Source organism: Hirundo rustica, chromosome 1 (assembly GCF_015227805.2).
Source record: "Hirundo rustica isolate bHirRus1 chromosome 1, bHirRus1.pri.v3, whole genome shotgun sequence".
In the NCBI taxonomy this organism is placed as follows: Eukaryota; Metazoa; Chordata; class Aves; order Passeriformes; family Hirundinidae; genus Hirundo; species Hirundo rustica.
Window position 1 is genome coordinate 143,390,290 of NC_053450.1, and position 14,987 is coordinate 143,405,276.

General features: G+C 39.4%; 1 protein-coding gene across 3 annotated transcripts in view; it reads left to right on the forward strand.

The window, feature by feature from the left end:
- Positions 1-4,768, forward strand: part of CCNY (cyclin Y) — a 119,923-nt gene extending 115,155 nt beyond the window's left edge. For all 3 annotated transcript variants that reach the window (XM_040074061.2, XM_040074081.2, XM_058422296.1), the window contains one exon: positions 2,004-4,768. In XM_040074061.2, the coding sequence (XP_039929995.1) occupies positions 2,004-2,120 (117 nt within the window). In that variant the 3' untranslated portion in view covers positions 2,121-4,768. The remainder of the gene's footprint in view (positions 1-2,003) is intronic.
- Positions 4,769-14,987: the final 10,219 nt, after the last annotated feature.

A 14,987-nucleotide genomic window follows, 5' to 3' on the forward strand; every position in this document is an offset into this window, starting at 1 on the left:
AACAATAAAAGCAACAGAATTATCAGATGATAGAAAGGTGATTATAGCTCTTTTGATTTAACTGAAGGACAGTAATAAATATTTACAATTTTCTACTTTTTTCTTGTTTCTCCATATGTTATACTAAAGTTGACTAACCACCCTGCCAAGTATGCTCCAAACGTTAATTTTATAACTTACGTGCAAATGAAGAGGCATCTTTAGATCCAGAGCTGCTTTAAATGGCAGTGTGTTTCTCATCCATATGATTCATCAGCATAGCCTAGAGATGCCAAATATTAAGTGCCACTTCCAAGCAACATTTCATTTTGTCTGACCAAGTGCCAGAACAGAAATTTTCCTATGTCACACAGGCAATTGTGAAGTGATTACCTTCTCCGACTGTTTGATGCCTAAGGTAACAGCCTGATTTGGCAGCTTAAGGAGGCTGAGCTCCACTTCAGTACACCCGTTTGTCATGCCATGCCTTGGCACATTATTTCATGGATAAACATTTTTAACCTGTTGAATTTTAAATCTGATTGAATTGCATAAACTCTCTTAGTCCATCAAGTTCCTGGTTAAATTAAATAAGATTTTACTAAGCAGCTTTATGTGAATGAAGTTACGGTCTAAAAAGCAATATGAATACTTAATTGTGGTATTTTATTCTGCTGTTCCTTTCATGTGCACCGTGAAGGAAAACTGGTGTTCAAGAGTAGTGTTAACAAAAATAGGCAGTTTTCAACTGAAAAGTAGAAACTGTTCTCTTGGTGATGGTAGGTTTTATGTCATTTTGGGGCTTGGGTTTGTCTCGTTTTGTTTTGTTTTCTAATTTAATGATGTTTTGTGGCTGACTTGACCAGAGCATTAGTTGAGCTTTCTTTCACATATATGAGCTGTCTCTGGTCTTTGCAGGACTATTCAAATTAAAGGACTCTTCACTGCTACAACTTGCTGTGCTATAGAAGTAAAGATCAAGAGAGAAAATGATGATCCATAGAGTCTGGATGTTTAATTATTTGTAATGCCTTGTGTTATAATCAAACGCTTCTACTGGGTTTGTTTGTACAGTGCTCTTTATTAAACATCTTATCTTAAGGCACAACTTGAAAGCATTCCTGAGTAAATAAAAAATGCTGCTTTAGTTTGTCGTATTTTTGAATTTGACCTTGAGTACTCCTTGCAGTGAGCTTTCTCTGCAGTTCTGCAGTTTGATTGCCAGAGTTAACATCTCTACTGATGCCAACCACAGCCTGTCCCAGCCATATGAACTCTAATAGACAGGCTATTTTAGGGAACAGTAAATTCATGCATGTGAGGTCCATAATGAATACTATTTTTAAACTTTGCTTAAAACAGTAGAAGAAACATCAAACATGAACTCCAGTATAGCATAAAAGTAGTTGACACTTGAGTAATGTTTGTCTCTCTTCAAAAGGTTTAAAAATGACTAGGTATTTATAACATGAATTAAATTATTCTGAATATGAGTTTCATTTCCCTCTGGCACTGTATAAGATAGCCTGGTCGCATAGAAATAGATATCTGCTGAAAGGTGACTTAACATCAGCTCAGGAGGCAGAGCAGGGCAAGCGTTCCACAAGACCATTTCTCAACAGAGAAAAATATAATTACTACTACAAGATTTTTAGGAAATAAAAAACAGTTTCTACAGTTGTTTTATTAACTTTTCCATGATTTTTCATCTGTGAAAGGATGATACCCCAGTTACCTTGCAGAAATGGATAAGCATTGTTGGCTCCCTCAGTGAGGTTTGTGACGCAAAGAAACGGCTTGGGGTACGCTAGTCCTTCTGAAGCTGCCATGTGAGGCAATGCAACTCTTCCTTCCAAGACTAATGAAATGAAAACTAGGATTTGAGGAGAATGTCTTCATGTGTTTTGCTTAATGAAGGGACTTTTGCAATTTCACCTGTATGTAGAAATCTTCATCTAGTCTTGCTTTACCTGCACAGCTGTGGGCAATGCGATTGAGGGGTTTTTCCATCTTTTCTCTTGCAGGCCATTTCTCGCCTATGTGAAGATAAATACAAGGACTTCAGGAAAGCTGCCAAGAAGCGGTCGGTCAGTGCTGACAATCTGACTGTGGTTAGATGGTCCCCTGCAATTATCTCCTAACAGAGGAGACTGGAATATTCCTACGGACGTACTGTTTCATCCATCCATTTTTTTCAGAGTGGGCTGGGGGCGGGGGGATAAAGAAAAAAAGACTTTTGATTTTTTTATTTTTAAATCTGTCAAGCTGCCTTTACAGTGCCTCCCCATTGTGTAGCACACGAGTGAAATACCTAACGGAAGGAGAAATGGAGAAATTGGTGATCAGGAGAGAAGATCGGCAACAATTGTTTTCTCACTTCCACTAACAGCTTTACACTTTTATGAGGAAACAGCAAATCAGGTGCTTGGAAGAAGAAACAAAACTGAAGTAGAGGCAGAAAAATATCTAAGAACTGTGCCATTTTCTATTATACTGTACTCATGAAGGGAAATGGCAGCATGAGAAAAAAAAACATGTAATCAGATGACTGTGCACAGAGGAATGACATTGGGAGAGTTCCATCTTAAAGGTTTCTCTTAATATCTTTTGTTGTTGTTGTTGTTGTGTTTTGGTGGGGTTTTTTTTGGTTTTTTAAAATTTTTTTGCATTCCTCATTGCTGCTTCCCAGGATAAATTCTTCCCCTTGCACAGCAGGAAATACAAAGTCTGTATTGACAGTAGCACAAGCCCCTGAATAAATAGCGTTGGGTTTTTTCACTGCACTTTTCTCTGTAACCTGTCTTATTAGCATTCTTCTTCTTAATTATTATGCATATGTTACATTTCTTGTATGCCTTTTATTGTATTTCGAAAGAGAGAACTTGACCATAGTGCTGAACCAAAAGTGTGTACAGGGATCAGAAGATCTTCGTAATTTCATGATGTGTTTTATTTATAGTATACTTGGGTGCGTGTGCCTTCCTGAGTTCTTGGAATCGTTTATTTTTCCGTAATATAGATACAGTTGTTAAAGTCTTGAGATGATGGTAATAAGACTTGGGCCAAATCTCTGAAATTTGCAACAGATCTTGTGATCCTTTTTGCAGATTTTCATAGCATTAGAAGTTTAGTAGAATTCATCCATTTTGAAGGAGTTGGGTTTTTTTTTTTTGTATGGCTTGACAAGTTCATTCCTTCACCTCCAGGTCCATTGTTACAAGCAATATTCTCAATTTTTATATGTTTACTTTAAATCAAAGTGAGTCTGTTTGTATAAAATAAAAAATAATAAAAAAAAATTGTTCCAATGAGAAGGCCTGTAGAATAGCAGAATGGAAATCTTAACAAGGTATACGACACAAGGAGATTTGATTTGGAAGCTAAAATACAAACCCTCACGTTTTTCAGTGTAGGTGCTTATAGAAATTAAAATTAATTGAACTGTGAATATAATTTCCAACTCAGATTATTAAACTCCTCTGTTATTATTATTTTGCTCTTAACTGTGGCTGCTGCCCCCTTGGCAATTGTAAGAAACTTTTATACAAAATAACTTGTCAGTATAAGCATATTTGCTTCATAACACCACAGGGTGATTTTTTCCCCCCAGTTTTCAGGGTTTTTTGCACAGTTTTAGAAAGATACAGCTGAAAGCTCTCAGTTCCCTGAAATCTGTCCTTGCTACTATCACTGAGGGGAATGGCAGCAGATGTCCCTGATTTGTGCACTACTGTTGTAACCCACAAAGATTCCATGTTTGTTTTGTTAAGCCCTGTGGGCTTGTAGCAGCCTGGCGGCCCAGAGGTGCGCTCGTGACTCCCGGAGCGCTCCTCGGGGCGGGGAGGCACCGCCAGGACTGGAGCAGCGGAACCAAACAGTTCCCTGTCAACTTCCCACTTTGATTGGTTTAGTTGGAGACGTGAAGGCTTTGTCCATAAATTCTCCTGATGTTCTTTGGGCCTTTAAAATAATCTAATTCTCATCACTTCTTGTTGTGCCAATGCATCAGAACTGTGAGTATCCAAGTCCATTTTTCCCTTGAACATGGAATGTAAGGCAAGTGTTTATAGCAAATTACAGCATTTGCAACCTCTTTACAGAGAGTATCAAAATGAACATTTTCAGAGCATTTGAAATTCATCCTTTATAAGCATAAATTTAGGCTTTAAAATATGTAAAATATCTTGATTTACCAACACTTTGCTAAACTATTTTCCATTTAACTTGATATCAGGAATATTGGTTTTATCCATTTCTGGGTGATAGAGATATGAACTTTGGATTATGTAAAGATATCAATGCATCTACTATAATTTTTGTGAAGTTTATTAAACTACTTTAAAGATTGTATAGTCTATTTATTGTATGTATGTACATACAGTCTGATACTTTAAAAAGTGGATTCCGTAAAACCTGGCTCAGTCTTGTTTAGACTATTGAATATCGTTTTAGCCTTGTGCACTGGACTCTACCTCTGTATAGGAGAATTTTCCATATTCTTAATTAGTACTGATTCTGTGATTAACTTGGTTATGTTTCTTGCACTAAGAATTAAAAAAAAAAAATCTGCTGTAAGCGTGGATTTTTTCTTTAGTTTTACCATATGAATCCTCTACATTTAGATGGATGTTTCTTTCCCTCATGGTTATAGAATAATTCTTTGCTTTTTCTTCTGGTTTGTTCCAGAGTTGCCAAAAAATACAGTACCTGTCAGTAAATCTGAAAATTGTCTTTTGTTTGCGAGGTATTCTATACCAGGTAATTAAAAATCAATTATTATTTAGGATTATGTTGTGTTTAGTGTAGTTTTTTCAGCATTACTGTATGGAAAATACCATTGCAAAGTTAGAGAATCACCAGAGATGTAAGAAGGGAGGAGAACCATAATAACATTTTAATTAACAGCACAAAGACATTGTGTTTTGCTGTAAATGTTTTCTGGATTAAGGTTTTCATTATTGCTTTGGTCACCGGCTCAGAACTGAAAAGATGTAGGAGATACAATAAACCTGTCCCTTCAAGTATCGTTGTCTTAATGAATTATTTTTATTTGTTGAGCCAGTGGGCCACTTGTTTGGTCTTTTATGTGTTAATATTTGAAAAAGGCATCTTGTAAGGGTTTAATCATTCATCCCTATGAGCCCAGAGTTGTTTCTGTAATTCCTCTTTCAACCTGCAGACCTCTTTATATTTGATTTGCTGTTTGTATTTCATTGTTTGTCAGTGACTTACATCATTCTGACAGACACTGTCATGTGGGACTGAGAGCACTGGAGTCATGGGATAAAGTGCAAAAACAAAACGGTCAAATCACCTTTTTCCACCTTCCACAAACCCCGTCAGCTCTTCAAATGATGCATGTTTTCTATTGCTAAAAATATACAAAATCCTATCCTATAGCAGGGTAGTGGTTTTGTTTTGTTTTGCTTAGGATTTTGGGATTTTTCTTAGAGAGACACAAATTGGCATATATTACATAATTGCTGTTTACATTTATGGAGTCTGAACTAAGACTTTGTGTTTTAACACCTTTCTTTCCAGCTCCCCTTATGCCAGAAACCCTAGCTGTAATATAAAGTTTGGAAGTAACAAAATCCTCATCAGAAAAGGGCAATGGTGTAATGGTGGCAGATGACAAAATGACATCTGCTAGTGTTGGCTATATATAAAAATAGCAGTATGTGGGAAGGGATAGAGGAACTGAAAGAGCAGAAAGAAAACCCAGAATCTTAACACCTGAAGCAACAAATGATTTACAGTCATCCTTAGCTGGTAATGAGCATTTCATTTCCCAGTGACATGTTTAAACTCCCAACTCAAGTGCTGCACATCCACTGCAGACTCGTGTTGCTCTCTGCTTCTTCTTGGTCTTAATGTGGAATCCACTCAGTCTAGTTTTTAGCACTTTCTTCACTTCTGTGTAAAACAAATTTTTCTGTAATAAGAACTTTTTTTAAAATGAATTGGCAGTTGTTGACAACATTTGCCTACTCTGTAGTGAAGTTCCCACTTAGTGTCTCTAATGGGTTCTGAGAAATCAGCTCAGCTATAAACACAAACATACCTGTGTGAGTGCACCTAGGTGTACGTGGAAATGGATCTACACCCTAAGTGCCTTTGGGTGAGTGTCTTTCTGCTGTTTTTATCTTCCTTCTCGTCAACTGAATTCCATCTTGAGCAAACCACAGAAGTGGTGAGACTGAGCTGCATAAACTGAAGGTAATGATGGCAGATATGTAGCAACCACTGTTCTGTGAAAAGGCTTTAAAGAAGGAAACAAGACTCAGAAGAAAAGCTGCTGCTCATAAGGAAAACAATAGTGATAACAGATGTAGATTATGATGCTGAAAAGGATTGTTTCATACTGTGTGTGAACCTACTTTTCTGGATCTTATGAGAACCCACAAAAAGTAACTGGTGAGTTGCAGAAGCACAGCATGAAAAGGACTGAATGCATTGAGGGCATTGAGGCATTGAACAGATTGCTGAGACAAGATGGGGAGGCCCCATCCCTGGAAGTGGTCATGACAGGAGAATTGGAACTAAATTATCTTTAAGGTCCCTTCCTTTCAGGGGCTCCTTTGCAGGAGTTTAAATTCCCCAGCATTCAGGTGGTTTTAGAGTCTTTTTTGCCCTCTGCAAAGCTCTGAGCCAAACGGATGAAAGAGACGGAGTCTTCAAGGTTGCATGCTTCGTGTTTATTGTTTCTTATCATACAATTTTCTCAGTGTCCAGCAAGATGTTTGCCACGGCTCGGACATCTGACGACTCCCCCTGTCTCTGGGCTGTCCTTATCTTTTATACTAATTGCTGCATATTCTTTATTTACTATTTCTTACCAATGTCTATCACTATTACTAAATAGGTCATCTCTACTCTGACCCAATCCTCACTAACTACTTTGTGCCAACGTCACTGCAGAAATGGAGTGAGGGAACAAGAAGGAAGAAGAAGGAGACAACGCCCCAAATTCTCCATCTTGCCCCATTCACTTCAATGCCAAAAATCCCAAACCCACTGTTTTTTCACCCTGTGATATACTAAACTACTATTTTCCACACTCTTGTGGCCTGCAATGCTTCCCGCAGTGCAAGAAGCCTCTCCCATGGACTGAAATCAAAGCCAGTGTCTCTCTGAGCTCTGGGCTGGGGTCCCAGACCCCCCTGCCCAGGTCTCTGACCCTCCAGGGCAACCAAAGGAATTCCTTGGACTCCAACACCTTCCAAATCAAGCCTTTCTGTGATTGTAGCCAAGAAAGCCAGGCTCGAGTTTGTTGCCTGGCCTGGATTGCTGGGCTCTTCCCACTAAAGAAAGAGGCAACAGGATGACAAATTAAAAAAGGCAGGTGACAGAGCAGGACAAATAGACTGTATTTCTGGTGTTCCTTCTAGAGTAGTTGGCTTGATGCAATTTGGTGTGAAAGAAGAAAGTTTTCTTTCCATGCCCTTTCACCATCTGTTTCAGTATTATCAGCAGAGACTTTTCAGCTGTTACTCCTGGATATATTGTTTGGTGAAGATATGCTAAGCAAGGGTCTTGGTGTGGTGAAATGTGGCCATATACCTATGAGTCGTCCAGAATCTCTGTTAAAGAGTTTGTAAAGCTCCAGATGTCAATGGTCTTAAAAAAGGAGAGCAGCAAATAACAACAAAATGTCAGAAATTGTATTTTGTAAAATACAATTTCCAAGCGTACTAACATAATTTACTTAATGTACCTGATTTTATTTCAAACGTTTTCCCCTTGCATCTCTGATACACAGACTTGGGTGTTGTGGTAACTGATGCAGTAATAAAACTTTGAAGCTGGAAAATCTCTGGAAGTAGCACTGCCACCCCTTTGAATTCACTGGCAGTGAAGTGAATCCTCAAAAAGCAGGTGAAGACTTGCTCCTGTGACATGAGGGCTTCTCTAAACAGGCATTAGAGTAAGACATCAACTTCATGTAAGAGATTCCACAGCACACTGAAGTATACAGCTAATTCTTCTCTTAGCTGTAGGTTTTCTTGCTTCACTGCTCTGGGTTTTCATGCCCTTGTATTTTAGAGGTTAATATAAATTATTCTCCATGGAAACAGTATCTTGGGAACTGGCAGCTGTGATACCCTTGCTATCTTTTATTTAAGTAATACAGATCATCCTGTGGCCACATACTTCTCTTTCATTTATTTCAGGCAAGTAAAACATTTTGCTGTAGAAAAAGGAGAGGGCAATAAGATGGGGATTGGTGTGCTAGAAGGGCTATGAGGCATAAGTAAGTGTGTATATTTTAAAAATAATCCAGGAAATAAAGATGGAGAAATGTATTTGTACCTTCTATGCTGTCAATACCAAAAGGCATTGATGATAAGAAGTGTGATGGTGTTAAATCTCTTGGGCAGAGAGTTTAAGGGATTATTCAATGGGACAGAATATGCAGAGTGTTTTGCCATAGATCTGGGGAGGAGGAAGACCAGACTGTACTGAGCAAAATGGTACAGAGGAGCATGTAAAATACAGCAAATAGTCTTCAACATAAGCATTAGAATGGCAGAACTATCTTGACGTTGGTACACAATTTCAGCATTGGAAGGTATTGGTAGTCACTTTACTTCCATATTAACATTCTTTTCCTTTTTTGGCCTTCCAGTAAAAGGTCATCCTGTGTAGGCAAAAGCTTAGTACACATTGTTAAGTATTGGAATATAATCAGTAATACTTGAAGGCAGACTTCACAAAAAAAAAAAAAAAAAAAAAAGTTTAAAAAAGTATTGAGTTCCTGTTAAGTACAAAAGCTGCAGGAGGTAACCTGATGCTGCTGTGGGGCTTCATCTGTATGAACATGATGTAAGGGGAGTCTCCTGCCTGTGACAACTCTCAGTACAGGTCAGTCCCACTTCTGAAGTCACAGGCTGGGAAGGAGAGGAGAATTGCAGAGCGCAACCTCCCATCCCCCATCCCCTGGTTGTAACAACCCAAACCCAATCCTTTGTAGTTACAGTAGTTTTGCACAGCACAGTTTTGAACAGAGATGGAAAATTATCTTCCAACTTAGATCATTGCTTTGCACAAAAGTAAGAATGATTTAAATGTGTAAAATCACCACCAGTATTTGTAACATAAAATATTCAATTTGTTACTGCCAACAGGTATATACCTTACACTCCGCCATAGGAATGAGTCCACAGCCTGAATGTGTTCTCTACCAGTGCTTTATAGGGCACCTATTCTAAGTCTGTCCTCTGAGAAACTAGAGGAATGATTCTTGTAACCTAGGAAAATAGTTGGGTGTATCTTGATAATTTTGAGTGCTGTTGGGTAAGGTGATCTTCCAGATCTGCCTGATTTAAGGCTTTGGATCAATGGTTCCTTCAGCTGAACAGAAATAAACACTACAAAGCATGAAGTGGCAGTACTGACTTCATCTAGAGAAACTGTGGTCATGTCACCCTGACACAGCTTCAGCGATCAAAGGACTGGCCTGATTCTTCTGCTTCCCCGTTTAATCATGAATCTCAGTGAAAACGCCGTCAGCTTTTCTGACCTGTGAGAAATCCAGGCTATGAAATAGCTGCTTTTCTGTGGCCTGTCATTGTGGCACATCAGAAAGGCTTTTTTTGTTCTGCTCCGTTTTGCTGGCATGTGGCAGAACAAAGTTGTTCTGCCCCTTAAAGTGTGCAAATAGCTGAACCATGTGTTAGCTGAAACTGTGTGCTCAGATATCTGATTCCCAGCTGTGACATTTTCCCTTAACCTTTTCTAAAATAATTTTCACTTAGAAAAAAGGAACCAGGGCAAGCAATCAGTTTTAAGTTCTCTCAGAAATATATAGCAAAGCAGCATCTTAATTTTTCATTTCAGAGGTTTTTTAGAATTTCAGATGAGCTTTCTCTTGACAACTCAGTACGAGTATGCGTGTGAGCATTTATTTTTGGTTTTAATTGCATTAGAAAAGGAATTTCTATGGCAGTTGCTAATAGAAAAAGCAATTATTTAAAATGTCATTTGAACCTGTTGTTTGCCCCCTGAGGAATGCATTTATCTTTGACTTACTAAGAATAGGTAAATCCAGTGATACAAGATTGCGGGGTTTTGCCCTGCCCCCTTCATCCTGTTACATGAACAATGAACTTTTAACCATTTTCCAATATTCGTAAGAAATTTTACAAATTTCTAATACTTTCAGTATAAATTGAGAGCGTCAGAGGCTTGGGGGTGCAGAGAACAAAAGAAAACTCTAGCTTTGATTTCTAACAGGGGAAAAAAAAAATAGAGCAGACTCTAATCTCCCTCAGCTTTTCTTATTATTTAATAAAGTGTCCCTAGAAACAGTTTCAGCATCTGTTGCTGAATGTCCTGTGTTCTCCTGAATGCAGGATTTCTCAGGATTTCAACAGAAAGCCCCAGCCCCACCAACCCTTTAAGGGCTGGTGCATTCCCAGGGAAATCAGGCTGAAATGCAATATAAAATGAGGGGTGACGCAGGAGAGTGGGGGAAGAGGATCTCTTGGGGCAGTGGAGAAGTGCCATTGAGCTGAGTCAGCCCCAGACTGGGGGAGCAGGTGAGGAACTCGGGCTTCCCACCCTGAGTTCCTTACCCTCTTCCTTGCAGCCACAAGCCTGAGCTGCCACTCTGGGCACTGAAATGAGGCAGTTCTGTGGGTTTGCACTGGTTTGTGTTACCAGGTGTCTGTATGGGACACAGTGAAGTGGGATCGGGTCTGTGTCACTGGGCAGCCCCAGTGCACCTCTCTCTAACACGGATTTGCAGCTGGTTTTCCGCGCATGGATCTCGTGCATCGTGCCTGGCTGTACGTGCCACTGCGGGCTGTGCCGGTGCCTCGGGACCTGCCCGCTGGGCAGAGCTCCTGGCAGGGTCAGACACACCTGGCTGGGCCTCCTCCCTGCTCCAGAGCACGAACATTGGCATTGGCAGCAACGCCTCGCTCGGTGTTGGATCACAGAGATGATCGGAGGCATCATGGAATGCTTTGGGTCAGAAGGGAGCGTTAAAGATCATCTCTCTCCAACCCCTTGCCGTGGGCAGGGACACCTCCCGCTAGAGCAGGCTGCTCAGGGTCCCTGAAACCGATCTGGTTTCATTGCTTCACCTGCACGTATCTCAGCAGTGTATTTTGTGAGGTTTGTGCATTAGATCAGTGGCAGGCAAGCTGGAAGCCTCATCATTTACACTTGTGCAATGTAACAACACCTGTCCTGAGAGCTGAGCTCAGACACCCAGCTCACCTGAGGGACTTTGGGTCACTTTATCAGCATTAGACGAGTTGAAAGCTCTAAACCTGAGGGATGAATCTCACAATTGCTGAAGGATCGGTAGGGGGCCGCATTACTTGAACTGAAAATTGCTTTTGCCTATCTGGGCATCACAACCTGGGAAAGGAATTCCTGCAGATCAGAAACAGCTCTGGGGGATTTTGCCACAAAGCTCTAAAGGGAGAATTAGCCCATATACGAGTAGCTGTAACATTTAAGTGAAAAACTTTGTCCTCCTGACTCTTTCTATATGAGAAATCACATTATTACTGTGGGGGAATGCAGTTGAAGCATGAGCTGAAGCACTCATGCTAAATTTCAAAGATGTAAGACCTTCTAAAGACTATATGTTTTGTATATAAATGAATGTAGCCATTGAAAGGAAGGCCAATCATCTTATATGTACATAAATACAACATAATTTCCTCTGCCATGTACATAAACTAATACTGTTTATTCAGGAATGCAGGTATATCATACAGCATGACTCAGTTGGGCAATTTATTGGATTGATTCCCCCCATTGGCAAATTTTGTGGGTTAATGTACTTAAACAATTGTTCTTTGAGGTATTTCCTGAGAGTTTTTAGACGGCCCAAATATTTTTTTCCCCAGGAAGGGAAGTGAATGAAGGCAGTCAAAACAGAAAGCAGCAAAATGTAAAAAATGTGGGGGAAAAAAGAGGAGAAGCTGAAACAGTAACAGCAGTTAGGAGGCACAATATAGGTCACAAGGGACTATATCCATAGATATTTGTGGCCAGTTGTCCTGGGTTTGCCAGCACGCAACCCACTACACCGGTTAAAAGAACTAATACAATTTTTAATAGTTTCAGGGACACAGTAATTGGTAGCAATTGTGTAAATCAGATTGAAATGGCAAAGTATCTGTCATAATGCAGAGGAGGCAGAAAGATGGAGCTAATGGCCCTGTTTTGTCTTTTTGTGCCGTGCTTGTGCCTTGCCATAGCAATAAAATTTTGTTTCTGCTACTGGTACTGAAAGAATTTTCAGTGGAGGCTATGTGGTATCTGGGAGTGACAAAATCACTTCACCCAGGTGAAGGTGATCTGAAAGGTTTTGCTGAGGCAAAGCTTGGTTAGCTGGAGATACTTCTGTTCTGGGGGGAAATTACCTTTGGAAGAAAACTTAAGGAGAGCAAGTGTAGAAATGGGAGGTGGTTTATTCAGTGTTTGCGCTGGGCACAGTGAATGAAGAGGCTGAAGTGCCATGCAGGGGATGGGTAAGTGAAGGGAGCATAATCAGTAATCCCTGCTCTTTCATGGAAAACAGACCGTCAGACTATCAGTTGAAAACAAACAGGACCTAAATCGGTGTTCTCCCCCATTTCTGCTGTGGTTTACCTTCCTAGAAAATCTCACTTCTCTCTGCTTTGACCCCAGCAGGACATCTGCATTTATCCATGGTGTGAGATTTTTTGCCTCTGGACAACTCTGGGAGCTGCTCCAGGGTGAGGAGCAGTGCTGTGTGTTCCCAGCCTGCCTTTGGGATGGGTCCTGTGGGGAAATCCTCTCTCAATCAATCCTCTCTGTTTTCCTTTGCTCTCTAAAACATCAGAATAAATCCTTCAAGGATCTGTGTTTGCCTTTTGACATTGTGGCAAAAAATTTCAAAGGAAAGAATGAGAGTTGGGTGTTGAACTCCTATTAATTTTACTAAGGACTGAGCCATCGAGCTGAAGTTTATGATGCTTTTCCCTTTAAAACAAATCCTGGTTGATAGAATACATGGAATGTGAATACTATGGCAATTTAATGAGGGAATTCCTTGTGCACTGCCCAGTATGTGTTAAGTTCATTAGCAATGATTATTAAAAAATGGCTCTTGGAAGAAAACAAAGCAGAAACCATGGAAACTGTAGGCAACAGGCATGGTAGGACTGTATTGTAAAGCAAAGGTTTGGGGCAGAGGGCAAATTCAAATCCTGAAATAAAAATCTGTGGTAATTTTTTCTAATGTTGTGGAGGTTGACCGATCTGAATTTTGTTTAAATGACTTTTTACAAGGCCACACTGAACTTAAATAGACAGATGATGAGCAGGTCACAGTTTAAGGTTGAAACAAACCTCATAAAACCATAAGGTGATGTGCATCTCATAAAGGTGAGGTGCAAAAACTCAATTTTGTGTTGTGCTTCAAATGGCCATATGCACATACATAAGTTATACATTCTGATATAGATGCAAGAAATCTAATAATTCTTTTGTCTAGTAGGCTGTGAGTAACAACTGTGAGGTATATTAGATTTTTCCCTTCATTGTTCATTAAACACAGCTGAAGATCAAAATTTCTCATTATGAAACAGTATGATAGATGTACACATTCTTTTTAGACAGGAGAACTCTTCTGGATAAGGATTTTATTATGCATAGGATACAGCTTTTATTTATTTAAAGCCGTATTTTCAAGACGTAGATGAGATTTAATAGGATGTACTTTTTGACTTCTGCACAGGAATGAATTTGACTTGAAAATGACATTCCTTCACTGCAGTTGGTACTGCCTGCAGTGATTCCTGAAGCTTAAGTTGTATGTGAATTAGAAGGGGAACAAATACCATTTCTCTTTTCAGCTTCCTTCTTTCATTTCGAGCCTTTTCTCCTGTGCTTGGTTTAATGACCACGTTGTTCCAGCGCATCTGTCCATGGTGAAAGAAAAAGCAGTGTCAGTGTTCAATAACAGAGACAACAGTATGGTGTTTGCTTCCTAAGATGATCAGCCATGAAATACAAGAAGGTGTAAAGAACTCTTATTTTAAATCCACAATGGCTGCCTGTATGGTAAATCAAAGATGACAGATTTATTTACAGAAATCCAGAACCAGCACAGTAACCTCTCTAGCTGTGCGTGTTGCAAACGGGGATATTTGCCCTCTGCAGCTCTAGCAATATTCATACTTATAAACAAAGTAGTAAATTTAAAACATGATGACCCAAAGATTTCATTGTCATCTTCTGTTTATTATGAAATCTGTGTCTCAATTACCCAAGGCTTTTTTCTTATTTAAACAATTTCGTGGTATCAGCTCACCATACTTTTTGCCTGCCTGACCATTGCTAGGTGTGGACCTGCTTGAGGGAAGAACTCCTTAGTGCCAAACATTGGGCACTAATGAAACATGAAATCATCTGCTTCTTCATAAAATACAGGATCCTTAAACATTCCAAACCCTCAGTTTTATATTTGGCACTGTGAAGAAATGTAAGTGTAAAGCTCAGTGCAAAACTCAGTGCATTTTACTCATGTTAAGGGCAAAATTTAAAAAAGATCTCTTACAGAAGATGTTTTTTACAGCAGAGCAAATTTCAGTAATAATGTCATGTGCTCATGTAGCTACCTATTTCAGTGGGAGTTAAGCAGATACTAATAATGTGCTTTTGAAAATCCAGTGGACTCACTTTGTATTTTTACTACCAAGTAAATTAAATACTTTTGCAGAAATTGGCCCTGAACTTCTGAATGAGAATGCGTTTTCCATTACTTAATTTTCCTTCATAGCTATCTAGAAGTGTCAAAATTCTTGGCTGAGTAGCTGTGAACTTGCTGAATCAAAGTCTGAAGAAGAGCTGCTTCTTCCATTTGTCCTCCTCTTAGAAGAATTTTCTGCATATTCAAATATTTAGAATAAGGGGCTCTGTTTGAGACGATGTAGAAGAATGGTCTAAATGCTTAGGAGCATGCAGTAAAACACAGTCTTTTTTTAGGTTTATTAAATTAGTAGAGGAACAGCGACACA